Source organism: Ranitomeya variabilis, chromosome 7, assembly GCF_051348905.1.
Source record: "Ranitomeya variabilis isolate aRanVar5 chromosome 7, aRanVar5.hap1, whole genome shotgun sequence".
In the NCBI taxonomy this organism is placed as follows: Eukaryota; Metazoa; Chordata; class Amphibia; order Anura; family Dendrobatidae; genus Ranitomeya; species Ranitomeya variabilis.
Window position 1 is genome coordinate 152970498 of NC_135238.1, and position 22757 is coordinate 152993254.

The window sequence follows — 22757 nt, forward strand, 5'->3', positions numbered from 1 at the left end:
AACGAACTGGGTACCCCTATCAGAAACGATATTTTCAGGAATACCATGCAAGCGAACCACATTTTGAAAAAACAAAGGAACCAACTCAGACGAAGAAGGCAACTTCGGCAATGGCACCAAATGAACCATCTTAGAAAAACGGTCACACACCACCCAGATAACAGACATCCTCTGAGAGACAGGAAGATCAGAAATAAAGTCCATCGAGATGTGCGTCCAAGGCCTCTTCGGAATAGGCAAGGGCAACAACAACCCGCTAGCCCTAGAACAACAAGGCTTGGCCCGAGCACACACATCACAAGACTGCACAAAAACACGCACATCACGAGACAGAGATGGCCACCAGAAGGATCTAGCCACCAAATCCCTGGTACCAAAAATTCCAGGATGACCCGCCAGCGTAGAAGAATGAACCTCCGAGATGACTCTACTGGTCCAATCATCAGGAACAAACAGTCTACCAGGTGGACAGCGATCAGGTCTATCCACCTGAAACTCTTGCAAAGCACGTCGCAGATCTGGGGAAATAGCGGATAATATCACCCCATCCTTAAGGATACCTGTAGGTTCTGAATCACCAGGGGAATCAGGCTCAAAACTCCTAGAAAGGGCATCCGCCTTCACATTCTTAGAACCTGGTAGATATGAGACCACAAAATTAAACCGAGAGAAAAACAACGACCAGCGCGCCTGTCTAGGATTCAGGCGCCTGGCAGACTCAAGATAAATCAGATTCTTGTGATCAGTCAAAACCACCACCTGATGTCTAGCACCCTCAAGCCAATGACGCCACTCCTCAAATGCCCACTTCATGGCCAAAAGCTCCCGATTACCGACATCATAATTTCTTTCGGCGGCAGAAAATTTTAGAGAAAAGAACGCACAAGGTCTCATCACTGAGCAATCGGAACTTATCTGCGACAAAACCGCCCCCGCTCCGATCTCGGAAGCATCGACCTCAACCTGAAAGGGGAGAGAGACATCGGGCTGGCGCAACACAGGGGCAGACGAAAAGCGGCGCTTAAGTTCCCGAAAGGCCTCCACAGCGGCAGAGGACCAATTGGCAACATCAGCACCCTTCTTAGTCAAATCCGTAAGAGGCTTAGCAACACCAGAAAAACCAGTTATAAATCGACGATAAAAATTAGCAAAGCCCAAGAACTTCTGAAGACCCTTTAGAGAAGTAGGCTGCGTCCAGTCACAAATAGCCCGAACCTTGACAGGGTCCATCTCAACAGAAGAAGGGGAAAAAATGTACCCCAAAAAGGAAATCTTTTGAACCCCAAAAACACACTTAGAACCCTTTACACACAGAGAATTCTCCCGCAAGACCTGAAAAACCCTCCTGACCTGCTGAACATGAGACTCCCAGTCCTCAGAAAAAATCAAAATATCGTCCAAATACACAATCATAAATTTATCCAGATATTCACGGAAAATATCATGCATAAAGGACTGAAAAACTGAAGGCGCATTAGAAAGGCCGAAAGGCATTACTAAATACTCAAAGTGGCCCTCAGGCGTATTAAATGCGGTTTTCCACTCATCCCCTTGCTTAATTCGCACCAAATTATACGCCCCACGGAGATCAATCTTGGAGAACCACTTAGCCCCCCTTATGCGAGCAAACAAATCAGTAAGCAGCAGCAACGGATACTGATATTTGACAGTAATTTTATTCAGGAGTCGATAATCAATACAAGGCCTCAGCGAGCCATCCTTTTTAGAGACAAAGAAAAACCCAGCTCCTAAAGGTGATGAAGAAGGACGAATATGTCCCTTTTCCAGGGACTCCTTAACATATTCTCGCATGGCAGCATGCTCAGGTACAGATAGGTTAAACAAACGACCCTTTGGAAATTTACTGCCTGGAATCAGATCTATGGCGCAATCACACTCCCTGTGGGGAGGGAGAGAACCAATTTTAGGCTCTTCAAAAATATCCCCAAAATCCGACAAAAATGCAGGAATCTCAGAGGGAATAGATGACGAGATAGGAACCAAAGGTATGTCCCCATGAGCCCCCCGACATCCCCAGCTTAACACAGACATAGTTTTCCAGTCCAGTACTGGGTTATGAGATTGTAACCATGGTAATCCAAGCACTAAAACATCATGTAAATTATACAACACGAGGAAGCGAATCATCTCCTGATGGTCTGGAGTCATACGCATAGTCACTTGCGTCCAGAACTGTGGTCTATTACAAGCCAGAGGTGTAGAATCAATACCCTTCAGAGGTATAGGAACTTCCAGAGGCTCCAAATCAAACCCACAGCGCCTGGCGAAGGACCAATCCATGAGACTCAGAGCGGCGCCAGAGTCCACATGGGCATCCACGGTAATAACTGATAATGAACAAATCAGAGTTACAGACAGAAGAAATTTAGACTGTAAAGTGCCAATAGAAACAGACTTGTCAACCTTCCTAGTACGTTTAGAGCATGCTGATATAACATGCGCGGAATCACCACAGTAGAAGCACAAGCCATTTTTGCGCCTATAATTCTGCCGCTCGCTTCTTGACAGAATTCTGTCACATTGCATTTTCTCTGGCGTCCCTTCAGAAGATACCGCCAAATGGTGCACGGGTTTGCGCTCCCGCAAACGCCGATCAATCTGAATCGCCATTGTCATGGACTCATTCAGACCTGTGGGCGTAGGAAACCCCACCATGACATCCTTAACGGCATCAGAAAGGCCCTCTCTGAAATTTGCCGCTAGGGCACACTCATTCAACTGAGTAAGCACAGACCATTTACGAAATTTTTGGCAGTATATCTCAGCTTCATCTTGCCCTTGAGACAGGGCTATTACAGCTTTTTCAGCTTGAATCTCCAAATTAGGTTCCTCATACAGCAACCCTAAAGCCAGAAAAAACGCATCCACATTGAGCAACGCAGGATCCCCTGGTGTCAATGAAAATGCCCAATTTTGAGGGTCACCTCGCAGCAAAGAAATCACAATCTTAACCTGCTGAACAGGATCTCCAGAGGAGTGAGGTCTGAGAGAAAGGAATAATTTACAATTAAATTTGAAATTCAAAAACCGAGATCTATCTCCGGAAAATACCTCTGGTGTAGGAATCTTATGTTCAGAAATAGGAGTACGTATAACATAATCTTGTAAATTCTGAACCTTCGTAGCAAGATTATTTAAACCTGCAGCCAAACTCTGAGGGTCCATCCTTAAACCGGAGAGATCAGAGCCATTCAAGGATTAGAAGGAGAGAAAGGCAAGGCTGTAAATAGAGCAGAAATACAACTGAGCCAACTAAGTAGCAAACATGAGAGGAAAAAAAAAAAAAAAATCTACAGACTTCTTTTACTCTCCTTTCTTCTGCCAATTACTTTAACAGTGGCCGGTCATACTGTCATGATTCCCCAATGGCATGGGAACATCAGAAACACAAAAATAACAGACTAGCTCTCGGGTGATGGAAACTCAAGCTGACCGTGACCTAAATCTACCACACAACTAACAGTAGCCAGGAAGCATTCCTACGGCTGCCTAGATGCCATGCGCCAGCCGGAGAACTAACTACGCCTGGAAGAGGAAGGAACAGACCTGGCTTACCTCTAGAGAAATTCCCCAAAGATGATAGTAGCCCCCACGTATATTAACGGTGAGTTCAGAGGAAAAGACATACACAGTATGAAGGTAGATTTAGCAAAGCGAGGTCCACTTACTAGATAGAGGAAGGATACAAAAGAGGACTTCACAGTCAGCTGAAAAACCCTTTCAAAAAACCCATCCTGAAATTACTTTAAGACTCCTGTGTCAACTCATGACACAGGAGTGGCAATTTCAGTCCACAAGAGCTTCCAGTAACAGGAAATGACAAACTGTAAACTGGACAAGAAAAACAAAACAATAAGGACAAGAGTCCACTTAGCTGATCAGCAGACTAGTAGCAGGAACATGCAACTGAATGACTCAGGTTACAATGATGACCGGCAAGGAAGTGACTGGAGAACAAGGCTAAATAGGGAACTCCCAAAACTGATGGAAGCAGGTGAGCTGAGGCAGAAAAGCACACACAAGTCTCCAGTACCACCAGCCACCACCAGGGGAGCCAAAAAGCGGATCACAACAAGGACCGCAGAATTAGCATAACGGATTTATATGCTAGAAGGTCGATTTGACACAGGATCCTATGTATCTGAACTAGCTGAGAATAAACTGCCTAGCTAACTATCTGACTACTTGCAGAAGCATCCTCACTGCGCTGTTAGTCACAAAATGGAGCTGAAGCCACACATGTATGGTGAGGGATATGTGACTTTGGCAGCCAATGACACAAGCCCTTGTGTCTGCACTCTGTGAATGGTTTCTGCACCCTGGTTGGCTGTCGGAATCTCCACACATTAAGTTAATAAAAAAAAAAAAAATAACAGTTGGCCGCTCCTCTGACCTCTTTCCATATCCCCCCCTAATCAAACATGTTCCCTCAGCTCATCATACACCGCTATTGTAGCCAAAGTCCTTACAAAAGCATTAGTGGAAACTTGATCATTTACTGAACTTTGGGCGAATTTTGCAGATTTTGAGGAAAATGCTAGAGAATTTAAACACGAATCCGAATGTACAACGTTTCTGCCGAATTTGAGATTTGCAAATGTTTTCTGAACAAATTCTCTCATCTCTACTCATAATAGCAATGTCCTGCAGGAGATCGGCAACTTTTGCACTCTTACAGCCTACTCCATCAGCCTCCTAGCTCTTTACCCTCAGGCACAAGTTTCAACATAACTGGTGTGTCTATCCTCTTTACATACAGGTATCAACTTTTGGACCCTCTCAGGGTTAATTATCTTCTAACTCTTTTGGTGGTTTATCTTTGTACTATCTGGAAGCTATCTTCCCTGTCATATGCCCTGTCAGTTGGTGTGCCATTCATAAAACAGGAACAGGGCCGGCGTTAGCGGCAGGCAGACCAGGCAGCTGCCTAGGGCCCCCAGGGGCCCCAGCCAGTAGCCTGCCGCCAGCGCCGACTGCCCCCTGCCAGCGCCGACTCATTCAACTATATCAGCATCTAAGATGATGGTACAGTTCAATGCAATGATGGAAGAGAGAGTGTAAGCTGACGCTCCCTCTCCCATCGTCCCCCTCTGCCTCTGACACTGCGGGTGCGCAATGACATCACATCATCGTGTACCTGCTCTGTGCCGGGCAGACAGCAGTCACTGAGACCGGAGCCCGGAGCAGCATGGGGCACCAGAAGAGGCGAGGATTGTGTTTTTTTTAATATATGAATGAGTGAGGGGAGGGGGGGTCGGCTTCATTATATTCTATGGGGGCTGTATTAGATTCTTGGGGGGCCTACATTATATTCTATGGGGGCTGTATTAGATTCTAGTGGGGGCTGTATTATATTCTATGGGGGGCTGTATTATATTCTAAGGGGGCTACATTATATTCTATGTATTGAATTTATTCTATGTATTAAATTTATTATATTCTATGAGGGGTGATTGCATCATACTCTATGAGGGGGCTAATTGTAATCTATGGGGGCTGCATTATATTCTATGGGGGCTAGATTATATTGTATGGGGGGCTGCATTATACTGTATGAGGAGGGCTACATTGTATTCTATGGAGGGGCTACATTATATTCTATGGGGGCTGAAATATATCCTATGGGGGGCTGCATTATACTCTATGAGTCGGCTACTATATATTCTGTGGAGGGGCTGCATTATACTATATGAGTGGGCTGCATTATATTCTATGGGAGTTACATTATATTGTATGGCGGGACTATATTTTACTCAGGGGGCTACATTATATTCTGTGGGGTGGCTGCATTATACTCTGTGGGGTGGCAGCATTATACTATATATGGGCTGCATTATACTGTATCGAGGACTATGAGGAATACATTATACTATATGAAGAACTGAGGACTGAGGAGTGTATTATACTATATGAAGGACATTATATCATATGGAGGACTATGGGGTTTACATTTTACAATATGGAGGTCTGTGGTGCACATTATACTATGTGGAGGACTATGCGGTGTATAATACTAAACAAGCAAAATGCTGCATATTCATTGAGTGATTGTTTATGCGGGAACAAAAATCATTGTTCGCAGCAGCACATCGCCGGTGTAGATATGCTACTGATAACATGCTACTGTATGGGGACAGATTGACTAATAGTGATTGTTCTGTCCCCATCATTCTTTCTCAGTTGGTGTAAAGAGGCCGGGAAACAAGCGAACGACTTCAATATTGTTGATCACACTCGTTTAGCGGCCTGAACTCAGCTCATGTAAATACAACAGAAATGCTTCTGTGTTATGTACAATATGTTAGTATTTGGGGCCCCATTTTAAACTTTTGCGTAGGGCCCCACTTTGCCTAAAACCGGCCCCGAACAGGAATAATTATTTTTGCTCCCTTCTGCTGTGGCAATCTTCACACTGACCCTAACAGTGATATTCTCATGCAGGTGGACTGATCTGATTTTTCTTGGGGCAAACTACGCTTGCAGAAACCAAAACAAGCCCTTATGCAGCTATATTAATGGAAAAATAAAAAAAAAGTATGGCTCTTGGAAGAAGGGGAGGAAAAAGTGAAAATGGAAAAAAATAAAGCGGAAAATGGTCCAGCGTTAAAGGGGTTAAAGAAGTTAGACTGTGGAATACCACCATTCCACAAGAGCTAGTAATGCCAGCATTTGAAAAAAAAAAGGTTAAATCTTTTTCTCATAACAAAAATATTGTGGGGTTATAAACAATCTCATGATTAGGGATGGACGGACCAGTGGTTGTTCGGGTCTGTTGGGTTTGGCGGAACTTTAAAAAAAAAAAAAAAAAAGGTTAGTTCGGGTACCAGAACAGTACCCGGACTCAAACCTGAACCCGGACCCCATTCAAATGAATAAACATCTGGCGTTTTCTACACTGTCATTTGTGTGACAGCATGAGAAACAGCGGCTCTAATAGGAGGAACCTTACACATTACCACTGGTTACAGTGCTGCGTATCCCACACCATCACACAGACGATAGCATGTGAGCCAGAAGCTGAGACCGGCAGTGAAAAGATTACAACCCGTCAGGTGTCGGCTGATGAGCACAACTCTTATTAGCGTACGCCTGGTCTCGCTGATAGCAGGGAGAGCAGGCATGCGCTAATGAGAGTATTCACCAGCAAGCCCCTGTCCATAATAATAAATATGTCAGTGATATAATTAGTGCAGTGTATGTGTATTTTACTGTACATATATTTAGCTAATAAATAAAAGAAAAAAATGGCATGGGGTCCCTTCTATTCTTGATAACCAATGCATGTAAAGCTGATGGCTGCCGCACTTAGCTGTCAGCTTTATCTTGGCAGGTTATCAAAAATAGAGTGGTCCCTATGCTGTTTTTTTTAATTTAAATAAATGGTGTGGGGGTCCCCCCATTTTTTTAGTAACCAGCCAAGTTAAAGCTTTACCTGCACATGTTATCAAAAATAGAGGAGACCCCACGTCTTTTTTTTTTATTTAATTTTTTTTTTTAGATACTGTGCTGGACAATCACAGTCATGTCAATACCTGACATGGATGTTATTTAGCCAGAAGTGCCCACAATGGAAAATTTTGTTGATTGGCTGCACTGCAGCCTTTCAACAAGCTTTGTTCGGGTTGCTGAATGAGAACAGTAACATGGACTTCCCGGAGAAGTCCATGTTCGAGGTCTGTGCACGAACACTAGGTGCGCGGTATGGACCCCGAACTTTACCGAACTTGTTCGCCCATCACTACTAATGATAGATAAGGTATAATTGATGGAGAAAGTTGAAAATTATGGACTTGAATTTTTTTTTCTACTCATGGAAATGTGTAACCACAAAAAATACTATAAAAACAACAAAGCAAGAAGAATTGATTAAAGAATATGTATTATTATAAGGTTTTAGTAAAAAGAAATAAGTAAAGGTGATACATTCCCTCTAGTGTACTGGACATTGACCTACAGATGACATAGTGGGGACATCTGTATTTTTTTTAGGAGAGCTGTGTTGTGAACTAAATGTAACAAATGCTTTTACAATTAATGTTTGGAACCTAAATCTTATTCCACCTAAATCAGGTATTTCAGATTCATCAAGAACGCAAAAATTAACAGGATAGTCAAATGTCAAAGCCAATGTGCTTAAAAATTATGTGAACACTCACTTCATCACTCTCCCCTTGAAAAGATGACTCCATGATAGAGTTTTTAATTTTTCCTTTCTGCAAAACACAAAATATCAGAAAATGTCAACTATATTTATAGACATTTAGCCACGTTCAGTATTTGGTCAGTATTTGTAAGCCAAAATCATGAGTAGAACAATCAGAGGAAACGTATAATAGAAACACGTCACCACTTCTGTATTATTCGCTTATTCCTGATTTTGGCTTACAAATACTGATGTAAAATACTGACCAAATACTGAACGTGTAGACGTGGTCTTCAAGCAACGGATCTGTCACCAGAATTCACTACATAAATCGAATAAACTCTTAGGCTATGTGCACACGTTGCGGATTGGGGTGCAGAATTTTCTGCACAAAATCTGCATCTCCTGGCAGAAAACGCAGGTGCAGATTTGATGCGTTTTTTATGCGGATTTTGTGCGTTTTTGTTGCGGATTTGCTGCGGATTTTATGCGTTTTTTACCCCTGCGGATTTCTATAATGGAAGGGTGCAGAAACGCTGCAGATCCGCATAAAAGATGTGACATGCTCCTTCTTTCAATCCGCTGCATTTTCCATGCTGAATTTTCTGCACCATTAGCACAGCATTTTTTTTCCTATTGATTTACATTGTACTGTAAATCACTTTGCGGATCTGCAGCGTTTTTGCGCAAAAAAACCCGCTGCGGATCCGCAGTAAATCCGCAACGTGTGCACATAGCCTTAGGCTATTTTCCCACAATGAGTTTTTGTGCTGTGTATTTTGGAAAAAATTCAAGAAATCTATTTTACTTAATGGATGCAGAATGGTACAGAAAATCTGCAACATCAAAAGCTAACAAAAATCTAATCGTGGGAACATTGCCTTACATAGAACTCCTGGAGATGATGAGGCTGGGGTACTTAATTTGAAAAATCCATGTTAGGCCGGTTTCACATGTCAGTGTCTCCGGTACGTGTAGTGACAGTTTTCTCACGTACCGGAGACACTGACACACGTAGACCCATTCAAATGAATGGGTCTATGCACATGTCTCCATGTTTTCACAGACCGTGTGTCCGTGTGCAAAACACGGAGACATGTCCGTTTTCCTCTGGCAGCACGGTCCGCAAAGCGTCCCGCACACGTGCACACGGAGAACAGTGTGCACTCTCCTCCGTGTGCATGTACCGCCCGCAGGAGAAACAGCGCTACAGTAAGTGCTGTCCCCCCTGCTTGTGGTGCTGAAGGCGGCATTCATCCTTTCTGTCCTGCTCGGCTGAAAGCAGCGCTTGCAGAACAGAAGAGATGAAAAATGACGTTTTGCTTTTTTTTCTTTAAAAATAAAGTTTGGGGGACACCTCCCGCCTCCCACCCCTCCCCACTCCCTGGGCGCCCGCCCGCTTGCAGAGAAATACTCACCCAGCTCCCGCGATGCCTCCTCTCAGTGCCGGCTGCTTGTCCTGTGTGAGCGGTCACGTGGTACCGCTCATTACAGGGATGAATATGCGGCTCCACCTCCCATAGGGGTGGAGCCGAATATTCATCACTGTAATGAGCGGTACCACAAACTTTATTTTAAACATAAAAAAAAAAAAAACATTGATTTTTCATTCCTTCTCTCCAGCGAACGCTGCTGGGGAGAAGGAATGAATGCCGGCTTCAGCACCAAAAGCAGGGGACAGCGCTTAACTCTAGCGCTGTCTCCTGCACGGTCCGTGTGGTCCTCAGTCGGCACATGGGCGGCACACGGCTGCTGCACGTGTGCCACACTGATGTGCCACGTGAGCACACAGACAACTCCAGTACCGACTTTTCCGGTACCGGAATTATCTGGACGTGTGAGACTGGCCTTAGAATTGCTGTGTAACCATCCAATTTAAAATGCAAATTCTAGGATTCTAGTTCTAAGAACTCCTCAATGTTAGGCAATGAACGTTTGGAAAAGGTTCATATAGCCATGGAATTTCAAAGTAAGTTCACTAGTTTCATCACATCTAAGAGATGTACCTAAAAGTATTAGCAGTTTGTAGTGTGATTTCTGATTATATAAAAATTAGGAAGAAAACAAATGTAATTTTTTTTTTACTACATGTCATTAATCACTCAATGGATACTAGAAGTTAGTGTGGCAGAAAGTGGCACCATGTTTCTGCAATAACTGCACTTTTATTGTAACTGTCAGGCTATGTGCACACGCTGTGGATTTTGTGGCGGATCCGCAGGGGATTTGACGCTGCGGATCTGCAGCAGTTTTCCATGAGTTTACAGTACCATGTAAACCTATGGAAAACAAAATCTGTAGTGCACATGCTGGGGAAAAAAGTAAGCGGAAATGCAGTGGTTTATATTCCGCAGCATGTCAATTCTTTGTGGGGATTCCGCAGCGGTTTACACCTTCTCCTCAATAGGAATCCACAGGTGTAAAACCGCAGGTAGAATCTGCACAAAAAATGCGGAAAAAACACGGTAAATCCGCAGTAATTCTGCAGTAAATCTGCAGTGCGGTTTTCCTGCGGATTTACCAAAATCAGTGTGGAGAAATCCACACAACATTCTGCAGCGTGTGCACATACCCTCAGGCGTCCTACACACGTCCGTATTTGCCGTACGTGTGGTATCCATTTGTTTTGTTTTCACAGATGCTACAAGTTCTCATTATAATGTATGGTGCTATGCAGATATCTGTGTTTTTACAAGGAATGTGTGTCTGTGCAAAACACACAGAGACATGTTCGTTTTTTTCCGGTGGATCGGATGACATGAGCCAATACAAATCTATGGGTCTGTGAAAAATCAGTACAGCACATGGATGGCTTCTGTGTATGATCAGTGTACTGTACATGTTTAACATTGGAAAGTACAGAATAAGCTTTTGTAATTTAATTATTTCTTTAACCATACAAGAAAGAAACTGATGGTAGACACGGACACACGGATGACACTGATGGAGAATATTGATGGCACCAGTACAGGTTGTTCACATACGTGTTCAAACATGGACGTGTGAAGGAGTCCCTAAGGAGCATGCAACTTAATGAATCAGATGAGGTGTAAAGTTACATGTGCCTACTTGTGCGCCTTGCCACAAATCTTACTCCAGTCAAAGACTGGCTTAACGTATACACCGCTCATCACAAATTTGACGAGGTTCGCCACACCTCTGGGCTACCTCTGCTCACTTTGTCACAGCTGGGCAAAAATGGCTTGAAAACGCAAAATAATTTTGCATAGTTTCCTGGTGTAAAAGCTTTGATGAATTCAGGCCTATGAGTGTTAGAGATGGCTGGTAGCAGCACTTATAATAGGTCACGCTGGCTATCACATGAGCCACTGCTAGGTAACAGTGACACACAGAACCCAGCTAGAAAAAGTTTAAATGTTTAGTAAGATCCATGGAAATTATTTTTACACCACTATGATAGTATGAAAAATTGGTGGGGCTAGAGACCAGAAAGGTTTCTAATGGTACAGGCAACATTTAAAGGGAATCTGCCACTAGGTTTTTGTCATCTAATCTGAAATCAGGATAATGTAAAGACAGAGGCTCTGATGTCAGCGATGTATCACTTACTGGGCTGTGTGGTGTAGTTTTGATAAAATCACTGTTTTATCAATAGGAGATTATCAATAGAGCACTAAACCTGCTGCCATGTAGTCAAGCATGTGCATGAGCCCTGGATATCAAAATGACAGCAGCAAGCTGCTCAAAAAGTGATACATCACTGGAATCAGGATCTCTGCTCCTACATCATGCTGCTCTCAGAGGGGGCCTAAAAAACCTGGTGACAGATCCCCTTTAAAGTAATAATGCTTAAAGTGTACCTGTCTCTTTAAGTGACATTTCGGAATAATCTGTCTTCTGTAAATGTAACAAATGCTTTTACCATTAATGTTTGGAACCTAAATCTTATTTCACCTAAATCAGGTATTTCAAGTTCATCAAGAACACAAAAATTAACAGTAAAGTCAAATGTCAAAGCCATGGTGCTTGAAAATTATGTGAACACTCACTTCACCACTCTCTCCTTGCAAAGATGACTCGCTGATAGAGTTTTTCCTTTTTCCTTTCTGCAAAACACAAAACATCAGAAAATGTCAAGTACATTTGTATATATTAAGCCACGTTCACACGTTCACTATTTGGTCAGTATTTGTAAGCGAAAATCATGAGTAGAACAATCTGAGGAGACGTACAGTAGAAATAGGTCACCATTTCTGTATTATTCACCCACTCCTAATTTTGGCTTACGTGTACATGAGGAATAACACTATTTCTGGCCATGATATTACTTGTGTCCTGCATTTTTCACCAGTTTTTCACTCTGCTGGCTCTATTTGTTCAGTCGTCACGGAGCTAGTGAGTGGAGACTTCTATGATGTCTACCATGAACATGGATCGTTCTTGCTCCTCCGTATCCATGTAGCAGGTGTTCACATGCAGCAGCAGCCGAGGAGGATACTATATAGCAGTATTGAGCACTGTAGCTGTGAGTCAAGGTCTGGGGTAAACTAAACACTAACTGGAAAGAAATAGTATGGACCTGTCTTTGGCTCTCTATTCCACTATGCTCCTTTCCCTCTTCTGTCTTCATAGACTTCAACAGACAGCTGTAATCTGACACTTCAGTGAGCTTCCAGCCTATCTTGTTTTGACCATTATAATTTTATCAGTTTTTCAGAGTGAACAATAAGTTCAGAAAGCACGGGACATGAAGATTAAGCATTTTTCTCTGAAAACACATGAGACATACTTGCTTGCATTATTGATTTATGCAACCTTTATTGACATGGCAGTGAAAATTGAAAATGTATCCAAGCTTTCAAGTGACCTTTTTATGTGTACATGAAAAGTAACACTATTTCTGGCCATTACATAATTTTCATCCTGCATTTTCACCAGTTTTTCCCTATGCAGGCTCTATATTTTAATTTGCAATTGACTCTGAGCTGGTGGGAGGAGCCTAGCTGCTATGATGTCTCTCATGCACCCCACACAGAGAGGGACTCCAGCTCTTCAGTCCTTAACTAGCATACAGACAGATGCAGCAGCAGCATGGAAGAAAGCATACATTATTACTGAGCCAGGTGGATGTGAGCCAAGCTCCGGAGTAAGGTAAAACACTTGTGGAAAGCACAGCCTGATCTTTCTGTATCTTCCTCTGCCTGTTTCCTCACTGTGCTCTTCACTCCACATATCCCCTCCCCCTCCATAGCTGTGTCACATGCCACCACAGTGAGCTGGAATCAGTCTGGTCTTAGCAGGTGCAGGGGGAGGAGAGGCTGATAAGTGGGGAAGGAAGCAGATTTCTTTAATAATATATTGCAAAGTTTCTTATAATTGTCTGCACTATTGGTTTGTTCAGTTTGTTTAATTTATTGTCAGTTTTTTCTGTATGTTTTGATGTTATATGAATATGTGATATCAGAAACCATGTACCGTAATTTAGTTGCACTTTAGTTGCACTTTAAATATCTATAGATACCTGCCTTACTAGCATTCTTCTAATATTATTGGAATTGTTATGACAAATTACAGAGTTTGTGTATATTCTGTAGATCGATTAGTACTCCCTCAAAGGTGAAGCTTTAAGATCAGTATTGGAGGATGACTGGCTATCCTTAGGGAGATCATGAGCGAAGTAGAGTCTTACAGGCCGTGATCCTGTAAGAAAGTGTACAGTGAAAGATGAGAGTCCTCAGCAGTGTGCACCATTTGTGATTAGAGACTGTCATCAACTGCTCAGACAGAACCCTGCAGAACGAGATGAAGAGAAAGTGTTGCAGAGAGGGCGGATCCAAACACAGCACCAGATCAAGTGACCTTGATGATGCAGTTCCCTGGTATGAAAAAGCCAAAATAGAAGCAGATTTAGAGCCAGGTGAAGGAACAGACAGGATATATGTCAAGGGAGATGATGAGGTTGGGGTGTCAGGCAGTGACAGGAGGCCCAAGGCAGCGGGGGGTGGCGCACCTGGAAGCAGAACCAGAGCCCTGGAATCCAGACGTTGCAGGTCAAGGACCTAAGACCTGATCTACACCAGGCAACTTCCAGAGCCCAGACAACATCGGTCAGAGCCCAAAAACCAGACCTGCGCTGGTCAAGACCTGGTTTTCAGACGACGCCAGTCAAGTGCCAAGGCCCAACCCTCATTCCACTGGGTACAAGATACATCCTCCGTTGGTCAAGCACCGAAGGTCTGTGGGGCGGCTCCGCTCGGGGGAGGACACCTGCGATGGTGAAGGGGAGACACGAATGAGCCAGGCCGTCACTTCCGACACAGTACAGGGATCATTCAGGGGTGGTGCAATGGACAGGGTGGGGTGTTGTGAATTCTGCTTTTGGGTTCCCTCCGGTGGTAGTAGGTGGTAATGCAGTTGTCCCTGGGTTGCAGTCCTGGTCAGGTGTGTCTGCTGATTGCAGTTCTGACTGGGGTATTTAGGTGTGCAGGATTCATTAGTCCTTGCCAGTTGTCAATTGTTGTTGGGAGGTGTTGGATCTCTGCCTGGTTCCTCCTGCCTTTCTGCCAAATCAGCAAAGATAAGTGTCTGTTTTTTTTTTCCTGTGGCACACATGCTGTGTGCTTCACAATTCAGTGCTCTTCTTTGTGTTTTCTTGTCCAGCTTAGACTGTGTCAGTATTTTCTCAGTCTTGTTGGATTCTTTGGAGTGGCAGATATACATTCCATGTCTTTAGTTAGATTGTGGAACTTTTTGTATTATCTGCTGTGGATATTTTTGGAAGGGTTTTAATGCTGACCGCCTAGTAATCTGTCCTATCCTTTCCTATTTAGCTAGAGTGGCCTCTTTTGCTAAATCCTGTTTTCTACCTGCGTGTGTCTATTCTTCTCCTACTCACAGTCATTATTCGTGGGGGGCTGCCTATCCTTTGGGGGTCTGCTCTGAGGCAAGATAGCATTCCTATTTCCATCTATAGGGGTATTTAGTCCTCCGGCTGTGTCGAGGTGTCTAGGGTTTGTTAGGCACACCCCACGGCTACTTCTAGTTGCGGTGTTAGTTCAGGATTTGCGGTCAGTACAGGTTCCACCGACTCCACAAAAAGTTTTCATGCGGCTCCAAGGTCACCAGATCATAACAGTGGGGACCGTCCAGAGTGCGAGAGGCACAGAGAGCATTGATAAACTTTGTCATGAGAACTTGTGGCCTAGCGGGAAGAACCGGATATCCCTGCTATGGCCTATGATATAAAGAGGATCGTTATAATGGTACCCTTAACCCCTTACCGACATTGGCCGTACATTTAAATGATGCTGTCAAACTCTTACAGTGGCATTCAAATAGCGCTTCCGGCCATAGGGCCGGAAATACGCACAACAGTGACCCCTGTCACATGATTGCGGATCACCAGTTTGTTGGCATGACAACCTGAGGTCTCCTGGAGACCTCTATGGTTGTCTGTGCCAACTTATTGTGAGTGCCACCCAGTGGTTGGCACTCATAGCAAGTCAGTAAATCAGCTATATAGAGGCAATCTGAACATCGCCTCTATGTAGCAGAGCTGATCGGGCTATGGCAGCTTCAAATCTCCCATGGAGACTATTGAAGCATGCCAAAAGTAAAAAATTAAAAAATATAAAAGTTCAAATCACTCCCCTTTCACCCCATTCAAAATAAAACAATAAAAAAAAATCAAAATATACACATATTTGGTAACGCCGCGTTCAGAACCGCCCTATCTATCAATAAAAAAAGGATTAGCCTGATTGCTAAATGGCGTAGCAAGAAAAAAGTTTAAAAACGACAAAATTAAGTTTTTTTGGTCATCGCGACATTGCATTAAAATGCAATAACGGGCGATCAAAAGATCGTTATCTGCACCAATCTGTTTAAAAACGTCAGCTCGGCACACAAAAAATAAGCCCTCACCCAACCCGAGATCACGAAAAATGGAGACGCTACGGGTATCGGAAAATGGCACAATTTGTTTTCCTGCAATTTCACCGCACTTGGAATTTTTTTCACGTTTTCTAGTACACGACATGGTAAACCAATGGTGTTGTTCAAAAGTACAACTCGTCCCACAAAAAACGAGCCCTCACACGGCCATGTTGACTGAAAAATAAAAACGTTATGGCTCTGGTAAGAAGGGGAACGAAAAACAAAAACGCAAAACCGAAAAAAGTTCCGGGGGTTAAGGGGTTAATACTGTGGGCATTGCTCTCATAAAGGTACCGTCACATTAAGCGACGCTGCAGCGATATAGACAACGATGCTGCAGCGTCGCTGTTTCGTCGTTGTGTGGCCGCTGGAGAGCTGTCACACAGACAGCTCTCCAGCGACCAACGATGCCGAAATCCCCGGGTAACCAGGGTAAACATCGGGTTACTAAGCGCAGGGCCGCGCTTAGTAACCCGATGTTTACCCTGGTTACCAGTGTAAATGTAAAAAAACCCAAACACTACATACTTACATTCCGGTGTCTGTCGCGTCCCCCGGCGTCCGCTTCCCTGCACTGTGTAAGCGCCGGCCCTAAAGCAGAGCGGTGACGTCACTGCTGTGCTTTGCTTTCCGGCCGGCACTGACACATTCAGTGCAGGAAGCTCTGAGCAGCAGCGCGGACGCTGGGGGACGTGACAGACATCAGAGGGTGAGTATGTAGTGTTTTTTTTTTTACTTTTACAATGGTAACCAGGGTAAATATCGGGTTACTAAGCACAGCCCTGCGCTTAATAACCCGATATTTACCCTGGTTACCATTGTAAAACATTGCTGGCATCGTTGCTTTTGCTGTCAAACACAACGATACACGCCGATCTGACGACCAAATAAAGTTCTGGACTTCTAGCTGCGACCAGCGATATCACAGCAGGATCCAGATCGCTGCTGCGTGTCAAACACAACGATATCGTTATCCAGGACGCTGCAATGTCACGAATCGCTGTCGTTATCGTTGTTAAGTTGTTCAGTGTGAAGGTACCTTAAGAAACGGGATATATTTAACATAGTGAAATCTCTCTGCAAAAGTTATAGTGCGCTGATAACAACTGTGATATTATTGTATGTTGAATATTGTACTCTTTAATTACCTGGTTATCCCTGACCTACTCCTTGTGCAAACACCTACCTTTTTCTATAGTCATACCCGGAGAATAAATAGTTAAGTTGGTTACTTCTGCCTTTTCCTTGTCTGCGGATTGCATTCCAGTCACCTGCTTATACTCCATGGAAAAAACTATGCATATTTGCTCCAATAGGTGGCACTAGTGAGACAGTTTTCTTCCCTTTCAGGAGGGAGCTAGTTTGCACTTTAAGATGCAAAATTCATAATACCTTTCCTTTACGGTGAGGTGGGGTGGCCACTCTTTCTGAGGAATTTTCAGAGTTCTGTAAAGATGATGATTTATAATTTTCTTGTTCTGTAACAGAAAACAATATAGTGAATACTTTATTGTACTCCCCATGCGAAATTGACATATGTTTGTAGGCATTTATGTGAATGATCAATACAAAAATTAAAGATTTTGGCCCCGATTCATCAAGACTGGCAGTGGCAACTTTGAAGAGTGTGCTGGAGCTAGATGTACAGTGGGTACAGAAAGTATTCAGAGTCCCTTTCAATTTTTCGCTCTGTTTCATTGCAGCCATTTGGTAAATTCAAAAAACCTCATTTTTTCTCAATAATGCACACTCTGCACCCCATCTTGACTGAAAAAAACAGAAATGTAGAAATTTTTGGAAATTTAATAAAGAAAAACTGAAATATCACATGGTCATAAGTATTCAGACCCTTTGCTCAGACACTCATATTTAAATCACATGCTGTTTACTTCTTTGTGATCCTCCTTGAGATGGTTCTACTCCTTCATTGGAGTTCAGCTGTGTCCAGCCAAACTGAGCAATCGTGGGAGAAGAGCCCTGGTGAGAGAGGTAAAGAAGAACCCAAAGATCAACGTGACTGAGCTCCAGAGATGCAGCAGGGAGATGGGAGAAAGTTCCACAAAGTCAACTATCACTGCAGCCTTCCACCAGTTGGGCCTTTATGGCAGAGTGGCCCGATGGAAGCATCTCCTCAGTGCGAGACATATGAAAGCCTGCAAATAGTTTGCTAAAAAACACATGAAGGACTCCCAGACTATCCTACTATATAATTGTCTAAGGCTCATTTCCGTCTGTCTGTCCTTCTGTCTGTCACGGATATTCATTGGTCCCGGCCTCTGTCTGTCATGGAATCCAAGTCGCTGATTGGTCGTGGCAAAACGCCCACGACCATTGCCACGACCAATCAGCGACGGCCACAGTCCAGCGGCAATATGGCCGCTCTTTCCTCCCCGCAGTCAGTGCCCGCTCCATACTCCCCTCCAGTCATCCAGTCAGCCCTCACACAGGGTTAATGCCAGCGTTACCGGAGCGCGGTGTAACCCACTCCGGTAACGCAGCTATTAACCCTGTGTGACCAAATTTTTACTATTGATGCTGCGTATGCTGCATCAATAGTAAAATGATCTAATGTTACAAATAATAATAATTAAAAAAAAAAAACGTTATTCTCACCCTCCGACGTCGCGTCCTGTCCGCCGGCAGGTTCCGGTGCTAAGGATGCTATGGGAGAAGGACCTGCCATGATGTCACAGTCATGTGACCGCGACGTCATCACAGGGCCTGCGCGCCTGCATGACAAGGACCTGCCATTACGTCACGATCATGTGACCGCGACGTCATCACAGGTCCTGCGCGCCTGCACGAGAAGGACCTGCCATGACGTCACGGTCATGTGACCGCGACGTCATCACAGGTCCTGCGCTGATAGTCATACCAACCCTGGGACCGGAAGCTGCCGCGTGCACCGTACACAGGAGCCAGGACTAAGGTGAGTATATGTTTATTTTTTACTTTATGTCACTGGCCAATATACTACATTACTGGGCAATATACTACGTGGCTGACCAATATACTACATACTACGTGGCTATGCAATATACTATGTGGCTGTGAAATATACTACGTTGCTGGGCAATATACTACGTGGCTGGGCAATATACTACGTGGCTGGGCAATAAACTACGTAGCTGGGCAATAAACTACGTAGCTGGGCAATATACTACGTGGCTGGGCAATATACTACGTGACTGGGCAATATACTACGTGACTGGCCAATATACTACGTCACTGGGCAATATACTACGTTACTGGGCAATATACTACGTGGCTGGGCAATATACTACGTGACTGGGCAATATACTACGTGGCTGGGCAATATACTACGTAACTGGGCAATATACTACGTTACTGGGCAATATACTACGTCGCTGGGCAATATACTACGTCACTGGGCAATATACTACATATGGACATGCATATTCTAGAATACCCGATGCGTTAGAATCGGGCCACCATCTAGTGAGAAATAAGATTCTCTGGTCTTACAGCGTAACATGGTGGTGACGGCATCATGCTATGGGGGTGTTTTTCAGTTGCAGGGACAAGACGACTGGTTGTCATTGAAGGAAACATGAATGCGGCCAAGTACAGAGATATCGTGGATGAAAATCCTCTTCCAGAATGCTCTGGACCTCAGGCTTGGCCGAAGGTTCACCTTCGAACAAGACAATGACCCTAAGCACACAGCTAAAATAACAAAGGAGTGGCTTCAGAACAGCTCTGTGACCATTCTTGACTGGCCCAGCCAGAGCCCTGACCTAAACTCAAATGAGCATCTCTGGAGAGACCTGAAAATGGCTGTCCACCAACGTTCACCATCCAACCTGACGGAACTGGAGAGGACTGCAAGGAAGAATGGCAGAGGATCCACAAATCCAGGTGTGAAAAACTTGTTGCATCATTCCCAAGAAGACTTATGGCTGTACTAGCTCAAAAGGTGCTTCTACTCAACACTGAGCAAAGGGTCTGAATACTTATTTATGACCATGTGATATTTCAGTTTTTCTTTTTTAATAAATTTACAAAAATTATTACATTTCAGTTTTTTTTTCAGTCAAGATGGGGTGCAGAGTGTACATTAATGAGAAAAAAATGAACTTTCTTGAATTTACCAAATGGCTGCAATGAAACAAAGAGTGAAAAATTTAAAGGGGTCTGAATACTTTCCGTACCCACTGTACGTGCCTTTTAATGAATTTGCCCACTGCAGAAATGTTCTCAGGTCACACACAAAGGAGGCATCTCACTTTTGGAGGCCAGCGGTTTACAGTAAAAACACTGGGAGAACATATTGGGTAAAAATACCTTTTATACAATGATATCTAGTTTTCCTACTTGGCCTCATGGAATTGGTGTGGTTTATCAAAAGGGCCTGGTTTAATGAGTGACACAATGCGCCAGAAATGCTGTGCACATTTCTGAGACAAAGTAAGGCAATTAGTAAGTGGAGTAAACTTAGATAGTTTTCAAATTAGTTTTATCAAACAGCTTAAACCACTTTGATAAATTTGGCACATGTTCAGACTGTGTAGCCTAAGAATCAGACACTTTTGTTAAATGTGCGCCACGCCCTGCATTTAAAACAGGGACATTGTGACGCCATTGGAGATAGGAACTGATGTGAGCGATGACAATCTCTGTACACTGCTGTGGAATATGTTGCCTCTTAGGGTATGTGTCCACGTTCAGGAAACGCTGCGTTTTTGACTCTGCGTTTTTCCGCAGCGTCAAAAACGCAGCGTCCAGATGTTACAGCATAGTGGAGGGGATTTCATGAAATCCCGACTCCACTATGCGTTAAAAAACGCATGCATTTTTGCCGCGAAAACGCATGCGCGGTGCGTTTTTTCAAAACGCAGCATGTTGCTACAATGAGCAAAACACGCAGGCACACCGCAGGTGACCTGCCAGTGACCTCAGGTGCAGTTTTGGTCAGGATTTTACTTGCATAAAATCCTGACCAAAGCCTGAAGCAAGCCTGAACGTGGACACATACCCTAAGGGTATGTGTCCACGTTCAGGATTGCATCAGGATTTGGTCAGGATTTTTCATCAGTATTTGTAAGCCAAAACCAGGAGTGGGTGATAAATGCAGAAGTGGACCATATGTTTCTGTTATACTTTTCCTCTAAGGGCTCATTTCCACATGCGAGAGAAAAAACGGTCCGTAATCTGGACCGAAAAAACGGATGTAACGTATGCGATTGTCATGCGAGTGTCATGCGAGTGCAATGCGATTTTTAATCGAATCATTCGTATGACATCCGTATTACTGTCTGATTTGTACGCACCGGTGTCCTTTGAAAAGCCGGCAAATCAGTGCTGTGTACAGTAAAATCACACTGACAGGTTAGAATAGAGTAGATATATACACATAGAATAGGTATATATACATATATATATGTCAGTGAGACACCTATATATGTATATTTATATTTAATGCAGCGCAAGATAGCATTAAAGCCGCTAATTCAATTGCCGGCTTTTCATTTCTCCTTCCCATACCCGACAGGATATGAGACATGGTTTACATACAGTAAACCATCTCATATCCCCCTTTTTTTTGCATATTCCATACTACTAATGTTAGTAGTGTGTATGTGCAAAATTTCGGCACTGTAGCTATTAAATTTAAGGGTTAAATCGCGGAAAAAATTGGCGTGGGCTCCCGCGCAATTTTCTCCGCCAGAGTAGTAAAGCCAGTGACTGAGGGCAGATATTAATAGCCAGGAGAGGGTCCATGGTTATTGGCCCCCCCGTGGCTAAAAACATCTGCCCCCAGCCACCCCAGAAAAGGCACATCTGGAAGATGCGCCTATTCTGGCACTTGGCCACTCTCTTCCCACTCCCGTGTAGCGGTGGGATATGGGGTAATGAAGGGTTAATGCCACCTTGCTATTGTAAGGTGACATTAAGCCAGATTAATAATGGACAGGCGTCAATTATGACACCTATCCATTATTAATCCAATTGTATGAAAGGGTTAAAAAAACACACACACACATGATTAAAAAGTATTTTAATGAAATAAACACACAGGTTGTTTTAATATTTTATTGCTCTCTCAATCCATGTGAAGACCCTCGCTTGGAAAAATAATAAACCAACAATATACATACCTTCAGATGACCTGTCACGTCCCACGAGGTAATCCATCTGAAGGGGTTAAAATATTTTACAAGCAGGAGCCCTGCTATAATGCAGCTGTGCTCGTGCTTGTAAGCCCCGGGGAATGAAGGAAATGTAGGTCAATGACCTATAGTTACCTTCAGTCGCGGTGATGTGCCCCCTGCTGGTTGTCCTCATATGACCTCGAGCGTGGGAAGAAGTTCCCAGGCTGCTGTTCATGAGGACATCCACCAGGGGGCGCATCACCGCGACTGAAGGTAACTATAGGTCATTGACCTACATTTCCTTCATTCCCCAGGGCTTACAAGCACGAGCACAGCTGCATTATCAGGGCTCCTGCTTGTAAAATATTTTAACCCCTTTAGATGGATTACCTCGTGGGACGTGACAGGTCATCTGAAGGTATGTATATTGTTGGTTTATTATTTTTCCAAGCGAGGGTCATCACATATATTGAGAGAGCAATAAAATAGTAAAACAACCTGTGTGTTTATTTCATTAAAATACTTTTTAATCATGTGTGTGTGTTTTTTTAACCCTTTCATACAATTGGATTAATAATGGATAG

The 22757-nt window shown here is 43.7% G+C and overlaps 1 protein-coding gene across 5 annotated transcripts in view; it reads right to left on the reverse strand.

Moving 5' to 3' along the window:
• The window catches only part of KIAA2012 (KIAA2012 ortholog), a 485035-nt gene that overhangs the window by 142025 nt on the left and 320253 nt on the right, over positions 1–22757 (reverse strand). For all 5 annotated transcript variants that reach the window (XM_077272089.1, XM_077272092.1, XM_077272094.1 and 2 more), the window contains 3 exons: positions 17453–17538; positions 12175–12231; positions 8178–8234 (listed from right to left, as the gene is read on the reverse strand). In XM_077272089.1, the coding sequence (XP_077128204.1) occupies positions 8178–8234; positions 12175–12231; positions 17453–17538 (200 nt within the window). The remainder of the gene's footprint in view (positions 1–8177; positions 8235–12174; positions 12232–17452; positions 17539–22757) is intronic.